Here is a 21,900-nt window from a genome sequence, read left to right as displayed (position 1 = left end):
TTCCAAAATAAATGAAATGCAGTTAAGATTCTCTCCCGGAGTAGGAGGAACTCCACCAAATAGATGGCTTCGAGTGCCAAATCTCCGACGCCTCCTTCTTGCCACTCGTGACAAACACACATAGAGATAAATCCTTTGCACTTTTTCGACACGCCCCGCCAAGACAGCTTAGGGCCAACTTAGTCCTGAGACGAAGCCACTCAGCAATTGCGAGGGAAGGAACTTCTCCAAGGGTTTTCTTTGCTGCTCGTTAAGCATTTTTCCCTTCACTTGGGGTTAAACTAAATAAAGAATTGTGCGCCACAATGGCCTTAAATGATGCGAATAAATTATTGATTTCTTGTCGATTCTATCAAAAGATTTTCGTCTAGAGGAGAAAGTAAACTGTGGAACTTAAATCGTACAAGAAAAACAATTTTGATTTATGTTTTATTAAGTAATAAGTTCTTAAATGAATAAGCAATTCAATTATTTTCAATATTTATTATTTGAATTTGTTTTAGTTGCATAAATTTGATTCCCAAACAACGTTTACTTGTGACATATTAATTTAATTTATTTTGTTGAATTTGTTGATTTGTTAAGTAATGAACAGTTGCATATGTTCTTATATTTTTATTTTCATCAATAAAGGACTTCTTATTTATTTATTCATATTTTTGCCATCCCTTATAGCCCCCCCGAACCCACTGTACCTTTCCAAACCCTTTCCTTTGCGAACTATGCTTCGTTAGATCCCAGTAGGGCCGTAATCAATGTGTCAATAGTGAGAGTTAAGAAACTAAATAAGCAGCCGAAAACTAAACGAGCTTCCCCTTCTGCTTTGCTCTCCGGCCTTTTTGCAGGACACGGATCACTGACGATTATCCGACGCACAAATAGCCGGAATTTCAACCAGAACGACGGCCAGCAACTGGCATCACCCTCAGCAGCCACCGCCTCCGGCACCGTGAACCCGGGCATCAGCTTCGCCCAGACGCCGCTCAGTGAACCACTCGCGGAGCGTTTGAGCTTCCGCGCCGGTAGCAACGGACCAGCGTCCGCCGGCGATAGTCGATCGAGCAATCAGGGTTCCAGCACGGGAGCATCCGCCACCACAGCCGCCGCCGCCAAGATGCAGCCGTCATCGCCGAATTCCACCAACTATGCGGCCGACAACCTTCAGAACTCGTCGGCCAATCTCTCGCAAAGCGAATCCGCGGACCACACCGCCACCCACTCGCTTAATGCCTTGACCACCGGTTCGTTCCTCCGCGGGGATACCGACATTCCGACCACGTCGCAGCAATCGTACGAAACAACCTCGAATCTATCGTTTAATGCCGGGCAATGGGAAACGGAGAGTCTGCCGCCAGTCGATACGCCAGACGCCCTTAACAAAGCGTCCTTGAGGTGAGTTCTCTTGGCAAATTAAATTAATCAATTACTTTAAAATAATATATTTATTAAAATTTCCACAGAATACGCAGTCTTCTCCGACGCATGGATCACGAGACCGTTGCCTACGAGGACATGCAACGCAATCTGCACTATGCGGCTCGTGTACTCGAGGCCGTCTTTATTGACGAATCAAGGTAGGCAAAAGTAGATTGACTTCCCCCTGAACTGTCCCCGAAAAATCAAAAATCTTGCAAGCTTCTTGGCTCCGTCTAACCAAGAGGAGAGCGAACCGACTCGAACCGATCTCTGGACAACTTTGCTTCAGCTTCGGGCTTCCTTGGGGCTCCACATCGAATTGGTTTAGGCTTTATAACATATTTAGAGTAGGATCCATTCGACTAATTGCTGCGTAGTTGCGAAAAATCGAAAACCATTCACCCATTCAACTGATCATAACATACTTCTAAGACTGATTTCTTTCCGTGTATACAAATATCTGAATATTTTTCTTTTTATATCCGTTTCTGTTACAATGTGTGTTGTGTGTTGTTGATCAGAAGCCCCACTTCAGGTAAAACAAGGTTGGGGCAGATTGCGTCCTCATCCGTTGAGAGCGAAGAGTAAGTTTTCCCATCGTGTCAAACTTGTCGCTTTGGTTTTGTCGTTAACTCTGTTGATTTTAACTCTATAACATCTCTCTTTTAAAATAAGACCATATCCAAAATCGCGAATACATCTATCCCGATAACCAGCCCATCCAACCACGATTACTTTACTCCTACTACTACCCACCTCTCTCACCTCTTTCTTCTTCTAACTTTCTAACTCTGTTACCAACTATTTCTATCCTCATTCTTTGTAGTGCTCTCTTCAGTTCATGTATTTCAAGAATCGAGATCTATACTTTGCCTTGCTCTGCCAGTAAAACAGAAACTCTAGCCATCATCCATTGTATCTTTCCAGACTTCTATATCATATATCATTATCATTTAACGTTTGCAGAGATCGCGTATTTCTTAGTTTTAGCCTAGCCTAACGCAAGGTATAACTGTGTACTTATCTACTTTGGATCCCGAGAGTTACTAAGCTATGGTTAAGACCCCAATAAAAACACACACCGTCCCCTAACGAATCGCCGCACCGTAATTTATTGAAGTAATCTCTGTCTCTAACTCACTTTACCTCTTCTCTCTCCTCTGCCTACAAGTCTCGGTGTCTTACTTTTGTGCTCGCCATTTCTCTCGGTGTATCTGCATATTTTCAACTCCGTTCGTTCGTTCTTTGATTCGCCAGATGGAATTCTCTGTGTATCTTCTGAAACTAATTCCGTACTTTTCCTCTCCTGCTCTAACTTCGTGTCCCTCAAGCTTCTCGCTATGAAACTTCAAGTGTTTGTGGTTCGCAGAAAATGTTGGAATATTTTTAGTAAAAGGGTCTTTGTTTTTGAGAATAGAAGTGCAAAGTTATTTTGGTTAGTTTAAGATTATTACAGAATTTTTGTAAGGAAATAAATAAGGAATAGAATTTAAAAGGATTTAAAATATGTATTTAAGCTGCCTAAAAGTATGCCAAGAAAACAATACAAATATAATTTGGCAGTCTTTTAGGCTTCTTTAATAACACTTTCGAATTACTCCTTCTTTCCGTATAAAAAAACCTTGTTGGTTTTTTTCTAGTTTTAACAAATTTGTATAACAATATAGATTGAAATTTTATTCCCAAAGTAAAAAAAATATTATGTGAATTTATCACAAAAGCTTTGCATTTCGCATACCCGATTTTGGTTTTGCTTTTCGGCCGCCAGAGAGAGGGATCTATACAAAAACATCTATGCATTTTTATTATTTACCACACATTCAATAATTCCCTTAACCCCCACCACTCCGATCCCGATCAACTCCCGAATGTCATCTGCATATGAATGGAACGGTGGTATGCGATATCCATTGTTTTCAAGTGTACTCCGTGCCATATAATTTATTAACCATTTCCTACCCAAAACAAGCACACACGACACGATTCTTCGATTTGCATAGTCAAGTGAGGTTGAGTTTGAAAAACAAAGTCTGCTTCCCCCTTTTTAGCCATTTATTTCGTTCCTGTTTTTTGTGGTAACAACACACAAAGTTGCCGAGTTAACTTGGCTTGCCATTACGATGCTGTAAAATCAGGAAAACTTTGTCTCATGCCATTTGAAGTTCGCCCTACAAATTTGAAAATATAAGATTTTTAAAGACCGTGATTATTAAGAGAAAATAGTAATTAAAATTAAAGAAACGTTACTAATTTCCATTCGTTTGTAGAGCGAATTTCATGTTGTTTTAGTAGGTATTTTTAGCCAGCTTCTTTGGGAACAATATAGCCGACCCTCTTACCCCCTACTAAACTTTAAAGCTTTACCACAATCTCTCAACTGATGTTCTATTTATATATTTTTTCTTTCTATTGACAAAAACTATTTATCTAAAAACAAACCAATAAAAATAAATACAAAATTCACAAACACACACATACCAACCGAATGCAATGCAACAACATCGTAATCTAACAATTGCCCCCTTGCACTGGTTCGCTGTTACTCACTGCCAACTGCTGGGCGACGGAACACTTGGCCGCCTGCCTGGGATTCACCTGGAATTCATTTTGAACATCCTGCAGAGAGGGCTGCAATGGGGATTGCAAGAACCTAAGCTGCAGTCGCCATAGTCACGGTCGAGATCCTGACCAGCAGCAGGACAACAACAACTCCAACAGCAGCTGTAGCCTAAAGAAAGTGGAGGAAGAGCAGAAGGGGGAGGTGGCACCTGTTGGAGCTGAGGCCACGACGGGCGACAATCAGGCTAGCATAGAGGGACGCACAAAGGGCGTGTCCCAAGCACCACAGACGCACAGCGGACCCACAGGGCCTCCGGCAACCACGTCCCCGTCGTCGGATCCCAGTGCCAGCACCGCTCCCGCAGCCCCCAAATTGCAGCCAGCTTTGGAGACCGTTAGGGAATCCGTGCTGGAGGAGAATTCATCAAAAGGGGCATCTCCTGCGCCCACCTCCGCCTCAGCATCCGCAACACCATCCGCAGCAGCAGCAACCACAGATCCCAGTGCCAAGGCGGCGGAAAGTGTAACCAGTGGCGGTAGCAGTAGCAGTGGTAATCCAGCGACCGTGCATCGGCAACGACGCCTGCGGACACCCACCTGGGCCAGGTCCATGTCGACGAACAAAACGTACTTGAAATTTGATTTCTAAGCTAACAGTTTATCCGTTATCTGCCTCTTCAGTTTGTTCGTTTTGCGATTTGCAATTTTTGCGATTTTGATTTGACGTTTTGCGTTAACCAACACAGCTCCAGAATGAACTTACCATATACTATCTACGTTCTACAATAACTCTCTAAACTCTGTCTCCTCTATCTCTATTCTCTATCCAACTCTATCTCTGTCTGTCTGCCGACCTGTGGCTACCGATTTCCTCTGCTGTAATCTTCTGTCTAGCCTCTGTCCCCTTTTTCACCCCCAACAACTCTTGCTCGCTTCTGTTGTAAATACCTTTCTTTTAATAGTCGCAAAAAACAAAATAAAAAATAAAATAAAATAACACTTGTTTTGTTTTCCACCTGCGCCTCCTTGTAAATGTTCCTTGCCGCGTCTTTTGTACAGAAACATTTGCAGTAAAATATTAAAACATTAGGCAAATATTGATAAAATATGTTTATCTTCAAGGAAAATAAATATATTATTTAAAGTGTTCGTTTTTTGCCACTAGTTTATTGATGAAATATAGTTTTAAAATATCAAAATTAAGCAAAACTAGACAAATATGCTAAATGGCTATAGTTTTTCCCATTCAACAAATTTAATTAAACCTTGTAATAAATAAAAATTAAATACATTTTTTTTGCGACTTTGAACTATACTTTGATAATAAAAAACTTCTAATTTTCACTTAGTTAATGCTCAAAACTTGTACTCTTGTGACAAAAATATAAAAATATGAACAAAATCGCTTAATAATTCGTCTCAGCAGTGTAATTTTTGTACATAAATGTTTTGAAGTTTGTCTAACACACACAAATCCATGGCATGTTCTTGTCCTACAAGTTATTTCGTTTCTGTTTTCCTAAAAACTAGCTTGCGCATGTGTCTTGTCATTTTGAAAGTTTTAAATTTCGCGCGCTTCTGTGCTATCGATTTATCAAGATCGAAACTGAAAATAAACAGCTGATACAGATTAGAGGTGGGAAAACATCATCACCTTCGATATTTTCGATGTTTTGAAAAATATAATAAAAAATATATATATCTATATTTATAAAAACACCTTAATATTACCGATAAATTGATTGAGACCTTATACTCGATAGTGGCAAGACCAAATATTCGATATATCGATAGTATCGTGAGTGCTCAACCCGATAACTTATTCCATTTTTCCCGCGGAATTGCTATTATTATTATTATTGTTTTGAGCAGCAAAACTAATAATTAAACCTAGTTAATTGCCGTTTCGGTGTCGCAATTTAAACGCTAGCTAACGCTGTGAACGTGCGCGGCCTACAAAATGAACAGTGACAAAGTGAAAAACGGCAACAACGAAGCCGAGGACTCCGACGACTCATGCGGCGTAAGTAACAAACAAAAACCGAATGACAAATGGAGCTGGAAAAAGTGGAATTAATGATCTTTTCGCTGGGACAACAACGCAGGACGAATCGGCCAGCTATACCACCAACAGCACCACGTCGCGCAGCAAGTCGCCCTCGTCCAGCACGCGGAGCAAACGGCGTGGTCGCCGCAGCACCAAATCCAAGCCAAAGAGCCGCGCCGCCTACAAATACGAGTAAGTTGCGAAAAACAGAGAGCATTGAGGAGCAAGCAACTGATTTCCCTTCCATCGAAGCACTTTTGTGAAGGAGAACCATGGAGCCAATATCTTTGGCGTCGCCTTCAACACGCTGCTGGGCAAGGAGGAGCCGCAGGTGTTTGCCACCGCCGGCAGCAACCGGGTGACGGTGTACGAGTGCCCGCGGCAGGGCGGAATGCAGCTGCTCCACTGCTACGCCGATCCGGATGTGAGTTAGCCTTTGGAAGGCGCTTTATCATGGCTTAAGTTAACATATTCCGACTCTGCTTCCCAGCCCGATGAGGTATTTTACACATGCGCCTGGTCCTACGACCTTAAGACCTCAGCCCCTCTATTGGCTGCGGCTGGCTACCGCGGCGTCATCCGAGTGATTGACATTGAACAAAACGAGGCGGTGGGAAACTACATTGGCCACGGCCAGGCCATCAATGAGCTCAAGTTCCATCCGCACAAGCTGCAGCTGTTGCTCTCGGGCAGCAAGGATCATGCCATCAGGTTGTGGAACATTCAAAGTCACGTCTGCATTGCCATCTTGGGCGGCGTGGAGGGACATCGCGACGAAGTGCTGTCCATAGACTTCAATATGCGAGGCGATCGCATTGTATCCAGCGGCATGGATCACTCGCTGAAGCTGTGGTGCCTGAATACACCCGAATTCCACCACAAGATCGAGCTATCGAATACCTTCAGCCAGGAGAAGTCCACCTTGCCCTTTCCCACGGTGACCAAGCACTTTCCCGACTTCTCCACGAGGGACATACATAGGAATTATGTGGACTGCGTCCAGTGGTTCGGCAACTTTGTGCTCTCCAAGTCCTGCGAGAATGCCATCGTTTGCTGGAAACCCGGGCAACTCCACCAGAGCTTCGAACAGGTAAAGCCGAGCGATTCCTCCTGCACAATCATCGCGGAGTTCGAGTACGACGAATGTGAGATTTGGTTTGTGCGCTTCGGGTTCAATCCCTGGCAAAAGGTAATTGCCCTGGGCAACCAGCAGGGCAAGGTGTATGTGTGGGAGCTGGATCCCAGCGACCCGGAGGGTGCGGTCATGACCACACTGAGTAATACGCGCAGCGTATCCACTGTGCGACAGATCGCCTTCTCCCGCGACGCCAGCGTCCTGGTCTACGTGTGCGATGACGCCACTGTGTGGCGCTGGAATCGTAGACAGGCGGCCGCCATCTGATCAAGGGGATATCTTCTCCTATGCTGAACCACACACACCAAATCTCACGTGGCCAAAACTTACAGAATTTTCCCCGATTTAGTTCCTAGTTGCTTAGAGTTAGCGTATAAGTATAGGAGCAGTTCCATGTGTCCCAAACTACTTACTACGTTCCAAATAATCTAATAAATAGTTTCCAAGATTTCAGGAGATGAAATTTACTAAAGCAACTTGTCTTTTGTCTGAAATATCATTCGCCAAAGTGTTCCATTTGAGGCCATGTAGACGCCTTTAAGTTGAGTGCCCCCCAGTTGGCGATTCTAATTGTGGAGCAACAAAGCAAAGCTTCGCATAACAAACGGCTTCCAAATTGCTACGTCATTTATATGCATTGCTGCACTGGCGACGAGCGCTCCAATCCCCCGGAATGTGCAGAATAAAAGCGACGAAATTGAAACTACCAACGGGAATCGGTATGAGTGCGGGTAACCGAGCGGCTGACAGCCATCCCAGGCAGCCATAACAGCTCCCAGCAGACTGATTAAGCGGGGGCCAACGAGTCCCTCAATGATTTGCCCTCGCTGGATTTTTATTGAACGCTCTTTTTTTGGCCTGATGAAAGTGCAGCCATGGCATTCTCTTGGTGTAGGTAATGGAAATTTATGAAAATAGTTTGTTCTTTCATTATTATTAGAGGACCTTTGATGGCTCTCGCATTTCTATTTGAGGAAAATGGACATAAACGGAAATTTACGAAAAAGGTTTTTCGCTTTCATTTGACTTTCGTTGGTGTTTTTTCCCACGTTTTTCTTTATAGCTTGTCTTGACAGTTTTGGGCTGATGATGAGGTGTACTAGAAAACAAATGTTTTCCCAAATTTCTCATACTTTTTCTTGTCGTTTTTAGTACTGTAATTTCTATAAAGAAAATATTGAGCTGTTCATGTTTTTTATGAGATATAAAAGCTGGGAAAATATTGGCATTATAAAGGAAGCATTTTGGGGAAGCTTTTAAAAATAAATATCAATGTTATCCTCAGGTTAAGACCTATGTTTAGTAGTAGGCTAGAAATATTAAGACCAAATAAATTTATTTAAAAATAAACATAATGTAAAACAGTTTTTTCTATTATACATTTTATAGGGTATTCCAACCTTAACTATAGCATACAGCAACCCAATATTTAGCTCACATCGTTCTTGGCTGATTGAGTTTTGCATCTTTCTTTGTCCGTCGTTCGTTGACCGCACACTCCTTTCATCTGCTCCGCACTGTGGAACTCCTCGGGTGTTCCCCTCCCCTGTGAGTAATTAGCTGAAGTTGGCTGGAACGACTTGCCATCGGCATTAAGTTGTCGAAGGGCAATTCCGAGAACTCGTCGAGGGCTTAGCATTGACACGCAAAGTCTTGGAGCTAATCCGGAGCCATTGTTCTAGTTTTGTCTTGTATCGCGGGCTTGGGTTTGGGTTTAGATTGTTGCCCCCTATAAATAATATTGAACATTTAAGCTTGGAGGCAACATGCTCTCTCCCCCTTAGCTGGGGCCAGGCTGCATTGTCTTTGTGTCATTTGTCATTTGTTTTGTCTGTCCCAGATGCAGCTCGGCCCCCTCATCGTCGTCCTCCAGCTCCACATTCGTCCTCAGCTACGCCCGTCGCCACAGTCACATCCATGAGAACGGCTACGGCGATTGCTCCAATAATAAACGACGATTCGTCCGCTTGCGGTTTGTCCTACACCCTTCATCCTGATCTGCACATTCACTTTGTGTGTCTGTCTTGATGTTTTGCACTCGGAAAAATTATTTAGAATATTCACATTAATTTTAAAAGCAGTTTTGTTAATTATTATATAGGAAAACTACTTAAGATGATACAACACCTAATTTTAAAAGATGGGGAATATTTGAAGGATTTTATTTCATATCTTATTGAAAATTTGCTTAATTTTTAATGGTTCAAAATAATATAACAAAATTAACAACTTTAAATGTAATTCTTATAATAACATACATAGTAATTTAATTTGAAAATATGTAAGGTACTATTGGAACAAGTCTTTTGATTCCGTTAATGATTTTATGCTATGGCATTTCACGATTATTAAATATGGTCTTTCGTAGTCCCGTTAACAATAACAATATATTATTCTTAAAGCCACTTAAGACATGTGTAATGCTATATATTATGGTCATAGTTAAGCATTCTGTTATCAACTTTTGTGGTGTATTAATATTTGTTTATTACTGGTACCTTTAGGTATCTTTTAGAAGTAATATATTTGTGTTGAATTCGTGTTTTACAATTTGTTCATTTAAAGCACTTTTAAAAATATTAAAAAAATCCAAAAGATGAGTTTTAAAAAATGACATCTCAATACTATTTTTTTCCGAGTGCATTGGTATGATTGCTTCTGCTGTCTTTTTGTGTGCTCACTCGCAAAATACGCAATTACCCGCACCCTGCATTCAGCAGCACCGCGGCACCACAAGTCGCCCCACGTCGTAGATGATGATTTGCGTCTCCCACTTGTCGGCCCCAAAAATTAATCAAGCCCAACGCCATCGGCTGGGTAGGAAATAATACGGAATAAGGATACGAAATAAGGCAGCAGGAGCACTGCGTCTGCCAAGAGGCTGTCACTTTAATTCGGTTTACATGTGCCGCCGACACCGAAATTAGTTTAGCGTGTCACAGTTCCTGGCAAAGCTCACAAGTCAGCCAGCCGGTTGGGGAACAGTGCCCACTAAAAGCCCCAAATCAGGCCGAGCAAATCCCCGGCTTTCGTTTTAAGCTCTTAAAAGGGGGCCGGGGAGGTCGTGCTTACGCACACTTCCGATTTATGAAGACAAATCGTCAAACGAGGGCCGACGCGTACTAAAGATTTTACAAATAAAAGCTAACAAATTACTTCGATCCGATGGCCTAAAGAGATGTCAAAAAATAAGATGATATAAGGGGAGTCTTATTTTCTTAATGCACTGCACAAAAGTTGTAAAGTCTTTAAGTGTGTGAAGATGTCACCAAAATATTATTGTTTTTGGAAGGTTTAGAGTCAAATAATAATGGATTTTAAAATATAAAAACATTATAAGTAAAATAATAATATAGACTTAAATTTTTAAGAGATGCGTTCGTTTTAATTTAGTTTTTCAGTCAGGTGTACATAACATGATTTTTAAAAGAAACTTTATAGGCTCAATGCACAATCTTGGGTTTTACCAACAACAATATCTTAAATTAGGAATAATTTGTTTATTTCATATAATTTATTCTACCTTTAAATGACATATAGCTGCTTACTTTTATCCGTAATCGATGATTGCCTCTTGAGTCTAGACTCTGGCCCTTCCATAAAAGTTGCCATGTCTTTTTCAATTAGCATAACTTCTCACAGTGTCGTCCCAAAGAAGTACACTCACTGTACACTGAGCAGAAAGTCTCTTATCATTGCCGCTGTCGCTGACGCAACATTCGGCTTTGTTTAATTATGATAAAAACAAATAATAATAAAACCTCAAAAAGAATATATGTGTACGGAAAAGAAATCACATTTTCTGTAAAATTTAAGGTAGATATAAAATGCTGCGTATAGGTATGAGTGCGGTAATCATCGGGGCAGATATCTATTGTTGAAAAAAAATCCACAAATTAAATGCCATTTGCGGCTTCATTCATATGCCGCCGATAAGGTGGAAATAAATTTAATGTGTTTTCAGTTTCGGACTCTGCACACATCGGGCAAACGCGAAAAATAATGCGCGAGAGAAGCGCACAGTGCTAAAATAAATACAAAAAAATATATATGTACATATATTCAATAACTCACAATTACAAAGAAAATTACCAATATTCACAATTATGCTGCAGCAGCAGAAGCCGAAGCAATCCTCGCAAAAGAGGCGTCCGCGGCGCGAGGGTGTGGCAAGCAAGTAATTGGAAACTGTATCATTAATAGTCATTAACTCTGATTGGACAAGTGGCGGATTGTCAGGTTGCGTTAAGTGATGTATGCGCATTATAATTAATGGGTTAGCAGTGAGGTACCTGCAGCCAACCAATTAAAATTGCGAATAATATTCAAATGAGTCAGGAGCAGGCAGGCGGAGAAGAGAAGAGACCCCCATCGACCGACCGCATGGAAATTGGGTCAACAGTACACCGAAAACCCCTACCACGGGGACCAAGTTGAAGGTTACCATACAAGCGTTGTCGACTCCCTCATCAATCATCTTTAGCCGCGGACAATGGGAGTGACCCAAAAAGCAAATAACCCCCGGTACAGGACAGGAGTCGACCCCACCTTGAAGACTAACGGACAGAGCAGCTGATATTGGGTATTACCCAATGCGAAAATCAATAACAAATGATGTTAACTGCCAATTTCTGCCACATAGACAACTTACCGACCTCAAGAGCCATGGGAGTTATGGGCCACTGGATCCTGGCCACTGACCAAGGGATGGAGGGGTGGGACAGAGCTGTGGGTAAATGTTTCCAAAATAGTCGCATCAAATGAAAGGACCTTGGGGCCGTGATGTTGTCCTGCTATTAGGTTTTGTCCTATTCTGTCTTGGCTTCCGCCTTTGCTGGTAATACAAGGCGAATACGCACTTTAATCGCACAAAGCTGTGGGCGTACATGGGTATGCGAGGGTTGCTTAGCGGTTCAGTCATAAAGAATCAAGGAATATATTACCGGAGACGTTCTAGGTTTTCGATTAAATAATAAAATCTTAAAAATTATTTTTTATTTGAGAATTGTTTTTATATTATTAGGGTTAAGATTATAGATAGCACCTAAAATATATTTTAAGCTTTCTCTTTTTGCTTTTAATAACCTCATTCCTTAAATTAACAACAATTCTTGCTGCTGCCCTCGAAACCAAGTTGCCAGGTTTTCAATGTGCCGTTCTCCTGGCCCTTTGTGTTATGTTACACGCTCGTCCTTGCCACATCGTCTCCCAGTCCATAACTACACAGCATAGAGAGGACATGAGGGTAATGGGACATGTGAGCCGACTTCGTGGGTGGTTTTCAAAAAGCCGCCGACAACACAAAATCATTGGCACAAAACAAAGCTGTCAATTTGCCAGCAATTTCCCGTGTGCCGCCGCTGCCGCTGCCCGTCAATGGCGATGACAACCAGGAATGCCACAAACAACCTCGGCGGCAATGGCAAAAACAACGACAAAACGCTTGAGGCACCAAGCACAGGAAATTGCACGCATAACTATTAAGTGGCATGCTTCCAGGGGAAATGGTTTTGACGGAGGTGGTAGGATCAGGGCGCAGGGAGCAGGCACTCATAATCATTGGCCCTTTTATGAGGCAATACTGGCATCATTTTTGCCCCAATTCCTTCCATCAAATGACCCTAAAAACAACAACCAACACCCCTTACAGGACATCAAAGAAAAAATTTAAAGGAAAGTTTAAGGGTTTGCCAATATGCTGGATGATAACTTTTAAATGTGGTAAAAATATGTACCTAAAAAAGTATCAGAAAGTTGAGGAGTGTAAGAAAATGTATCCTTTTGAAATTATCTTTGTCCTTTCCTCCTTGAGCTTCTGTAATTATAAATGGCTTCAGCCGTGGGGCATGTCAAAAACCTGAACCTTTTCTTCCCAAAACAATTTCAATTCTAGGATTCGATATATATTAAAGAAGTATATTTAATTTTCTATTCATTTTAGAAAAGAAAAACCCACACTTTAAAATATGATGGAACCTGTAACAGTTTAGAACTATTATGTAAATTGTTGTTTGAATAAGAACACCAAATACCCAAACTGTTAAGTGATAAAGTTAATTACTTCATAAAAACCACCCATGGCTAAGTAATTAAAATGCATTTGTAAGGTTGCACTTCTGCACATGGCAAATCTCTGGCTAAAAACGAGTGAAATTAATTATTCATGCACTTTGCTAGCATTTTCGTGGCAGTGCAAGAGCTGCAATTTCCACGCAACCTGTTGCAGGCTTTCAGCAGTTTTTCGCAAGATTAAAGCTTGCGTGCTGGCAAAATGCATATCACCGGGTGAGGGGAAGGGTAAGTCCCGGGAATGCTTATAGAGAAATCATGCAAATGTGCCAATAACTGATGCAATTTATTCCAACAAACGCCGCAACACGCAATTTGCCGCACGCTCAAGAAATGAAATTGAATCAAAAGAAAATAAGGAGAGTGCTCACGAATTGAATGCAATTGGCAAAAGAAATTGGGGTATTGTGTTGGCTTCTCTAGCCCGAATTTTATGGCCACCCAAGCCACCACCACCTTGAACCCTTCCTTCCTTGCTTCCCTAGAGCAGAAGGGGGTCGTGGCAAGTCATTAAACAAGAGGCAAACGTCAAGGCCCCCGAAAGGAAGTTACTTTCAGTCACAGATACTTTTGCTGCCTGCTCCGAATTTTGTTATTCTTCTGTTGAAATGAATTCGTGACGTTGTCGTGTTTATCAGGCTCCAGTTATTCCCTTCACGACTGCTAAATATTACAGCGCTCTCCTCCCGGATAGTGCTACTTTGTTGCTATTGTTTTGCGGGATGCCTTTTAGCATTTTGTGTAATTGTTTTGTGGGAAATAGTAGTAAAAATATATATACATGCTTGAGTGGACGCGTTCCAGCTTTGGGAATACACTGAGAGAAGAAAGGATTTATTAATTTTAAATTGAAGAATTAAGCTTATTATATTTCTATTTAGATTTAAAATTTTCTTAATTAGTTTTACAATTTTCCACTTAAAAACTTGTTAAACGAGATCTGAATTATTCTTACTTGAGGCAGTTCATCCTACAAATTAGACTAATAAATATCATGTCCTTCTAGCTAACTTTAAACTTATAATTCCCAAGTTTGAATACAGCTTCAACCTTCTAGAACTTTTAAAATCTTAAATATATTTTCGTATTTACAAACAAAGGTGATAAGAAAAAGAAATTTAATATTTAAGTTATTGTATTATAAAAACATTATATCTAAAACAATTTTTATTAGTGACATCTTATTCTGTACATTTTCTCTCAGTGCCTGCCCTTTTGGTACATAATAGTTGTGCTTCTGGGCTTGGCATGACTCGGCGATGTCTTACTGCTGACATAATTGATATGGGCCACCTAGAACAGTTTTCTCCAAGTTCCTTTTTCCCCATTTTCCCCCCCAAACCGGCGCAATTTTTTCGTTACTTTTTCGTCCTGCAGTTGGCGTGTGCCGAGCTATGTACACGCAATCCTGCTGAGCCAGGGACTCTCCTGCGAACTGCGGACTCCTGGCTCCTGGCTCCTAGTTCGCTCGTCCGTGCTCCATACTCCGGCACGCAAGTGGAGCCCTAGAAATGGCTTCTTGTGGCCAAATAATTTTCGCTAACCACTTGAGGGCTGGTTTTCGCTGGCACTCTCCGGACCGCCAGAGCCCATTCAGTTTAAATTTAACTCGCGGCGGGCCAAGTACACGAAAATCGAGCAAAGAGCTGGCCGAGCGGCAAAAAAGAAAGAACTCCGCTCTGTTCCGTTCCGACCTGAAAAAAAAAAATATATATATACAAAAAAGTGCTGCACAAATATTGGTTGTTGTCCCGTCATTAAAAGCGCATTTTGTTTTGCCAGCTAATTACGAAAAGTGAAGGACGGTGAATGAAGGGGAATACCCCGCTGCGCGAAAAGATGATGTATTAATTTCAAGTGACACAAAAAAAAAACAACAAAAAACCCCGGGCGCGACATTGCCCCAAAGTCAATTCCCCATTTGGGCTCCATGTTGAAACCGGGCGACAACGAGGTGGGTGTTGTTCTATCTGAGCCATCAGGAGTTTACGCAGAGTGCCCGGATCCGGTGCCAACGGAGCCATCGGAGCCAACGGAGAGCCGCTTCAGCCGGCTGACCGTCATTACCATCGTGGTCGTTGCCGCCGTTCGCGCCATGAGTCGTCTGAGGCGTGAAAGCAGCCGACAAAGCGTCATCACCGTCGAACTGATACAGTTCATAATTCAGTATCGCGCCAAGGAGACGCAGGAGAAGAAGAAAAGGTGCAGTCCAAGTGTGTGTTCGGTTTTTAAAAACTAAATTTAAAAAAAGAAAAGCCATGTTTTGTGTCTCTGAAATGCAGCATGCCCTGCTCTCCGAATGGTATTAATTACAAAATAATTCTTTAAAAAAAAACCCCAAGCAAATCCTTACCAAGTAGAACAAAGCCAAGCTTGGTTGGCCAAATAAACATCCCAACCGCAACAATATATACTCTGGCACTGGCTAGGAAATGCACAGAAAATAAATTCACATGACAAATGGTTGCCACAGTTTATGGGGACTGTTATGTAAGGACAATGGTGGTTATGTGGTGGGGGGGGGGAGGAGAGTCCTGCGTTTTGGCAGTGTTGAAATGAAATTATTTGAACAGGAAGTTGACAAAAAATGAGAGGAAAAGGTTATTCAAAGGGCTGGAATTTGATGTGCTTTTTTCTTAACTTGATAACCAAAAATGTTTATTAAATTAAGAGTTATATGTAATTTTTTAGTAATTTTAGTAATATAAAAACATTTCCTTATTCCGTGGTAATTTTTAAAAGATTTCTTTGAGATCATGCTTACATTATAATAAAAGAAATTACGTCGTTTTCTTAAAAACCAACTACAGTTAGTTAATAAAAACAGTTGAATATAATTTCCATAAATAAATAAGAGGTGTTAAGCTCTTACCAAGGAATTCATTTACCTGTAACCTTTTCTTAAGACCCCCTTCTGAGAATAAGATTAATTTCATATAATATTAACTGCAAGAAGCCTTGTCCTTTCAATTGCTAGGAAATACTACAGTTCTAAGACGTTTACTAATTCATTTTGCATTTATTTGCTGAAAATAAAATAGTATTTTCAAGTCAAATATTGCCTAACACAGAGTTCTTTTCCAACGTATCATATTTAATTTTAAAAAATTGTTTAGGTTAACCAAAACACCTAGTTAGTTACGGGACAGCCACTAATTACATCTTGGAATTCCTACCTCTTACTTAACACCGCAAATCTTGTGGCTTGGCATTAATGATGTGGTCACATAACCCGGCACAGTGGTTGGCATCAGCTCGTGTCATACCATAAGACAAGAGCTACTTATCTGCCAGCTTCGTGGCTTAGTTGTGCGCGGATAGGAGGATGAGGCCACTGTCTGAGCTCTGAAGTTGGTCTAATTAACCATAATTGAATCTGCCGCTAATTTGCTCAAGTCAAAAGCGCTTCAGACAGTCTCCTGGCCACGCACTCCGTCTCCATCCGCTTTTTCCAGGCTTCTAAAGAGCGCTTAAGTGCTTTGAAGCTTTGGCAAAGAAGAAAATGTCGAGAGAAATTAGAAGAAAATATTTTTTCCAGGAACAAATTCAAGCTTTGTTTGAAATTTTATAGAAATTGATATTTGATACTTGACATTTTCTTAGCAAAAGGTTGGCTACATTAAAGTTGGTGGAGTATATAAACTAATTCAATTGAAATTTAAATTGTAGGGAAACAGGCAAAATAATTTCGTTTTCTATGAAAACAAATTAAAAAAAAAAAAATTGTTCTGTTTTATTTAAAAAAATGCAAGATTTAAGAAATTATTTGTGAGCTTAAAGAAAAAAAAAATGAAAATAATACTCTCTAATAGATATCATATTTTATATAAATTATTTAATTTACAAATATTATATCAAGGTCATGAAACTATATAAAACCCTGTTATTAAATGTAAATATTTTGAATATAAATTTTATCATTAAGCCTTTCTTAAAACAACTCTACTAATTCTATTTAAATAAATTTTACTCCCAATTTGTTAAACAACATTAATCATAAAGTATATTTACAATCTTATTGGCCTTCTTGTATTTACGGTGTATATATTATTTTTAAACGAAATCTGAGTTGGGGTCAAACAAGATTGAGTGTTGGCATGGAAATCCATTGATTGGGTCTCTGACAAAGAGGAGAACACTCCCGTCCATAATAGACCAATTAGTGGAGATTCAAACATGTGCGTATGAACCAATTAGGAAGTCCTTCGGGTTCGTTTCGATTTTCTTTGGGTACCTTCTATTCCTTTTATTGATTGAAAGTTTACAGAGTGATTTGGTGACAACTTTGGCGAGTACTTGTTGTACCCTCCAGCGCACGAGTACTTCTAGTTGTTGCCGTTGCCGTTGCTGTTCTTGACGTTTTTGATGTTGCACCTACTAAGCACAGAGATACATAACACATACATACATACTTGGCATGCAATTAAGAAATTCCACAACAACCATGCCCACCATAACACCCACCTGCCACACGAAAAGCATGCTGCTGCTGCCTGCCTTTGTTAGCTTTTTGCCAAATAGCAAACTCTTGCACCTTCCCTCCGAACACCGATGAACCCATTCCACCATTCCCAGACCCTCTATAGAGATGTTAACTAGCTAAAGCAACTGTATCTTTGTATCTGTATCTATTATAACTGTTACCTTAATCAAAACCAACTCACTAACTTTAAAGTTTCTACACAAAAAAACTAAACTTTCGTTTCTACCCCGAAGAGAAAACTTTCCTTTTTCCGTGCCAAATTGTAAGCCACACAATGACTTTAATTTTATTTTTAATTTTCTCTTATCTTTTTATTGTATAAACTTGGCTTTCATTTGAGTTGAATTTAACTTGAGCTTATCGAACTCAAAAGCTGATAACCAATTAAAGATTCGGTTTAATTTTTGTACATTTATTGAGTATTGTTTTTTGGTAACTGATTAACCCGGAAAAGGAGTTTCAATGCAATCAAACTAACTAGTGAATTTCTCTTTCCCCGAAAACCCATCTGTGCAGGCGCCTGGCGGACGAGGACGATGAGCTGTCGGAAGTGCAGCCCGATGCAGTGCCGCCGGAGGTGCGCGAGTGGTTGGCCTCGACCTTCACCCGCCAGATGGCCACCAGCCGGCGCAAGAGCGACGAGAAGCCCAAGTTCCGATCGGTGGCCCATGCCATCCGCGCTGGCATCTTTGTGGACCGCATGTACCGACGCGTCTCCAGCTCGGCCCTTACGGCCTTCCCACCGGACGTGGTCAGGATGCTCAAGGTGAGTGCGAAAAGTGTATTCATGCAGGTGACATTAAATGTGGCAACAATTTAAGAGTTTCCTTTCCATTAAATAGCTTTAATTTGGGTTGTGACGTGGGTTTTGATTTGAAGAAAGATAATAGTTACTGACTGTTAAAATGAAACCATGTTAGTTTTGAGTTTTCTTTTAATCATAGTTACATCATAAACATACTATAGGCAACAGTGCGTATGAGTAATAAATATTAAAAAATGTCTTGTTGGAAAAACGTACTTATAATGCGAGTTTTAGCTTTCAAACTAATGAAACAAATATACAAATACCATTAATATCAAGGATATTTATACAACATTGACCCTTCTCCCTTTCACAGAACCTCGACGACTGGACATTTGATGTATTTGCTTTGACGGAGGCAGCCAGCGGACAGGTGGTAAAGTACGTGGCTTATGAGCTGTTCAACCGCTACGGATCGATCCACAAGTTCAAGATCGCGCCGGGAATACTAGAGGCGTTCCTGTACCGCGTGGAGGAGGGTTACTGCCGGTACCGGAATCCGTACCACAACAATCTGCATGCGGTGGACGTGATGCAGACGATCCACTATTGCTTGTGCAACACCGGCCTGATGAACTGGCTGACGGACCTCGAGATCTTTGCCTCGCTGCTGGCGGCCCTGCTGCACGACTACGAGCACACGGGCACCACCAACAACTTCCACGTGATGTCCGGCTCGGAAACGGCACTGCTGTACAACGACCGGGCGGTGCTGGAGAATCACCATGCCAGCGCCAGCTTCCGGCTGCTGCGTGAGGATGAGTATAACATCCTGTCGCATTTGTCGCGCGAAGAGTTCCGCGAACTGCGCTCCCTGGTCATCGAGATGGTGCTTGGCACCGACATGACCAACCACTTCCAGCAGATGAAGGCCATGCGGCAGCTGCTCACGATCCAGGAGGCGACCATCGATAAGCAAAAGGTACTGTCTCTGGTGCTCCACTGCTGTGATATCTCGCATCCGGCGAAGCAGTGGGGCGTCCATCAGCGCTGGACGATGCTGCTGCTGGAGGAGTTCTTCCGCCAGGGCGATCTTGAGAAGGAGCTGGGTCTGCCCTTCAGTCCGCTCTGTGACCGTAACAACACTCTGGTGGCAGAGTCGCAGATCTGTTTCATCGACTTCATTGTAGAGCCCAGCATGGGCGTTATGTCCGACATGCTCGAGTACATTCTAGCCCCCATTGCTCCGATCTCTAAGGGCAAGCCAGCGACCCTGGTCGAGCACGAGGCTTCTCCCTTAGCGACGACCTCCAGCACCGAAGCCAAGACTGGCGAGTTCTTAGCCCGCAAGAGCGGCATGGTTAACAATCCAACCAAGTTTACCATACACAAGCCATGGCTCTCGTGCTTGGTGGAGAACAAGAAGATCTGGAAGGAGCAGGCCGTCAAAGGTAGGTGTTACGATTTTTGTTTTTACTCTAAAATATTATTATATATATATAATATTATATTAGACTAAGCTTTTTGGCTAGGGCTACTAAAAGAGTTGTAGTTGAGGTATATCTCATTAAATCTTTAATTAATTAAGATATATAAAACTAATTAAATGCTAGCCAGCTTTTCCTGTAGTGTAATGCTCCTTTCATTATCATATTAATTGCCTGCTGACTTTGGCCGCTTTTTGTAGTCACATTAGCAGCGCTAATTGGGTTTGACCTGTCCTTCCCTTTGATCTTAGCCTTGGCTACAGCGTTTATTATTCATGCATAAACCTTCTTACGCAGAGCTCGTGGAACGGCGAACGAAAAGTCATTAGAAGATTTAAGAAGAGTCTCCAGGTGCCCAAGACATGCAAAGTCCCATTTAAAACTAAACAATTGATGTGCCGAATGCTGTGAAGATAGGAAAATAATATATTATAAACTTTGAAAATTATATTAAAAATGGGAAAAATAAATCTTTTATAGTATCTCAGATTTCTTAAGACTTGCTTTGTTTAATGAATTGCTTACATTTTTTCTACATATAAATAAATTTCAATTTGATTTTAAAGCACTCAATGCTGTGCTAATTAATTAAATAAATGGAGAAACTGTAAAATAACCCTAGCTTCCCATATTGCTATATTTTCAAAGTCCGTAAGTGCTTCCTTATTTATGTTTAATTAGATAATAAAATGTACGAAAAAATTCTGAAAAATATTTCCATGTTGCAGATGCCGAAGCTCGTGCACTGGCCACCGCGGCAGAGGAAGCAGCAGCCGCAGCAGCAGCGGCGGCGGAAGAGGGAGAGAACAAGCCTGTCGCGGCGGAAACGGAAGCGGGCAGTGGCGGTGGCGATGGCGAGCAAACCGAGTCGGCGGCAGCGGTCGCGGCGGATCCGGCAGGTGTCGCTGCAGCTGCTGGCGAAGAGGCTGCTGCCACTTAAATTACTGAAAATTAAGAGAAACTTGGAAACGGAAACGGATTAGTACAGATGAAAAACAACCGATGGAGAATATTCCCAGAAAGGCAAATAGGCAAATGAATATTGTTTACTAAGCTTAGAAGCAGCATAGAACTCTTAATTAGTAACAAACCGCTTCAGATGCGCTCTCTATGTGAATTGTGGTAGTGTTAGACTTACATCATCTATATAGGCATAAATATCGATATATGTTTATGTACAAATACTGTATACTTTGTTGTTGCAAGCGATAAATAAGCACAAAAGTTTAAAGCAAAAGAAACAAACAAAATGAAACGAGTAAAGTTCCAGTTTGTAAATAGCGAAGGAGTTGAATTTGTTGTGAATTTGTTGGTTCGTTTCGAGCATTTATACTTAGACTTCAGTTGTACGTATACGTATCTGCGTGTCTTTTGTTAGTTTTTAGTGAAATGTGGAATTTACTATATATGATTTCTATAAGTTTGATGTATTTAACTTTCTTTCCGATTAAATATACATATTTTTGTAATCGTTTCCATTTATTTTCTTATCCCTTTTCAGTTTTGAACGTGTGTTTTGCATTTACGAAGGATTCAAATTGCTCAATTTTAGGTTTTGGGGAGCTGGGTAGATCTTAAGTACCTAAAACTAAAAAATTAAACCAAAAAATACCTGACAAACCTAGCTGTATGACTTGTATATATACGCTCTCTCTCCACTAACCACTAACAGACTTTCCTTCGAGCCGAGACAAAGGATTTCGTAACTTTTCCACTCTACAAATGCACATAGCTACCTAAAGGATATTTAATATGTATATTGTTAAGGATATAATAGTCACGTTTCTACAACAAAACATATGTTTATTTTTATACGTGGTGAGGCGAAAGACGAAAGTTGGACAGAGGGAGGTGGGAGGCTTGAGTCGCAGCGGATTTTGATTTCCTTTCGTTCGGATGTTTTTCTTTACTTTAACCAACTTGAAATGTTTTCAAACGTTTTTCAAAATGTCTGATAGC

General features: G+C 41.1%; 3 protein-coding genes across 12 annotated transcripts in view; all 3 read left to right on the top strand.

The window, feature by feature from the left end:
• The window catches only part of Pde1c (Phosphodiesterase 1c), a 109,354-nt gene extending 87,944 nt beyond the window's left edge, over nucleotides 1-21,410 (top strand). For 3 of the 10 annotated variants that reach the window (XM_070289187.1, XM_041775707.2, XM_070289180.1), the window contains exons 3-9: nucleotides 846-1,392; nucleotides 1,461-1,574; nucleotides 1,938-2,000; nucleotides 4,039-4,602; nucleotides 18,226-18,475; nucleotides 18,831-19,905; nucleotides 20,670-21,410. In XM_070289187.1, the coding sequence (XP_070145288.1) occupies nucleotides 1,115-1,392; nucleotides 1,461-1,574; nucleotides 1,938-2,000; nucleotides 4,039-4,602; nucleotides 18,226-18,475; nucleotides 18,831-19,905; nucleotides 20,670-20,881 (2,556 nt within the window). In that variant the 5' untranslated portion in view covers nucleotides 846-1,114 and the 3' untranslated portion in view covers nucleotides 20,882-21,410. Of the gene's footprint in view, nucleotides 1-845; nucleotides 1,393-1,460; nucleotides 1,575-1,937; nucleotides 2,001-4,038; nucleotides 4,603-18,225; nucleotides 18,476-18,830; nucleotides 19,906-20,238; nucleotides 20,431-20,669 lie in introns of those variants that run through there. The other 7 variants (XM_041775708.2, XM_017177253.2, XM_041775710.2 and 4 more) reach the window with 5 other exon arrangements.
• On the top strand, nucleotides 5,779-7,629 carry esc (extra sexcombs). The gene is made up of 4 exons (XM_017177263.3): nucleotides 5,779-5,998; nucleotides 6,081-6,214; nucleotides 6,275-6,446; nucleotides 6,513-7,629. Exons 1-4 carry the CDS (start codon nucleotides 5,936-5,938, stop codon nucleotides 7,422-7,424), a joined length of 1,281 nt encoding a protein of 426 aa, XP_017032752.1. The 5' UTR covers nucleotides 5,779-5,935; the 3' UTR covers nucleotides 7,425-7,629.
• LOC138929688 (uncharacterized) lies at nucleotides 11,151-15,592 on the top strand. The gene is made up of 2 exons (XM_070289208.1): nucleotides 11,151-11,334; nucleotides 15,009-15,592. The coding sequence occupies exon 2, from the start codon at nucleotides 15,157-15,159 to the stop codon at nucleotides 15,463-15,465; it is 309 nt and encodes a 102-aa protein (XP_070145309.1). The 5' UTR covers nucleotides 11,151-11,334; nucleotides 15,009-15,156; the 3' UTR covers nucleotides 15,466-15,592.
• Nucleotides 21,411-21,900: the final 490 nt, after the last annotated feature.

Source organism: Drosophila kikkawai, chromosome 2L (assembly GCF_030179895.1).
Source record: "Drosophila kikkawai strain 14028-0561.14 chromosome 2L, DkikHiC1v2, whole genome shotgun sequence".
Lineage (NCBI taxonomy): Eukaryota > Metazoa > Arthropoda > Insecta > Diptera > Drosophilidae > Drosophila > Drosophila kikkawai.
Note: the sequence above shows the minus strand (reverse complement) of the source record. Positions and strands in the feature narration are given on the sequence as shown.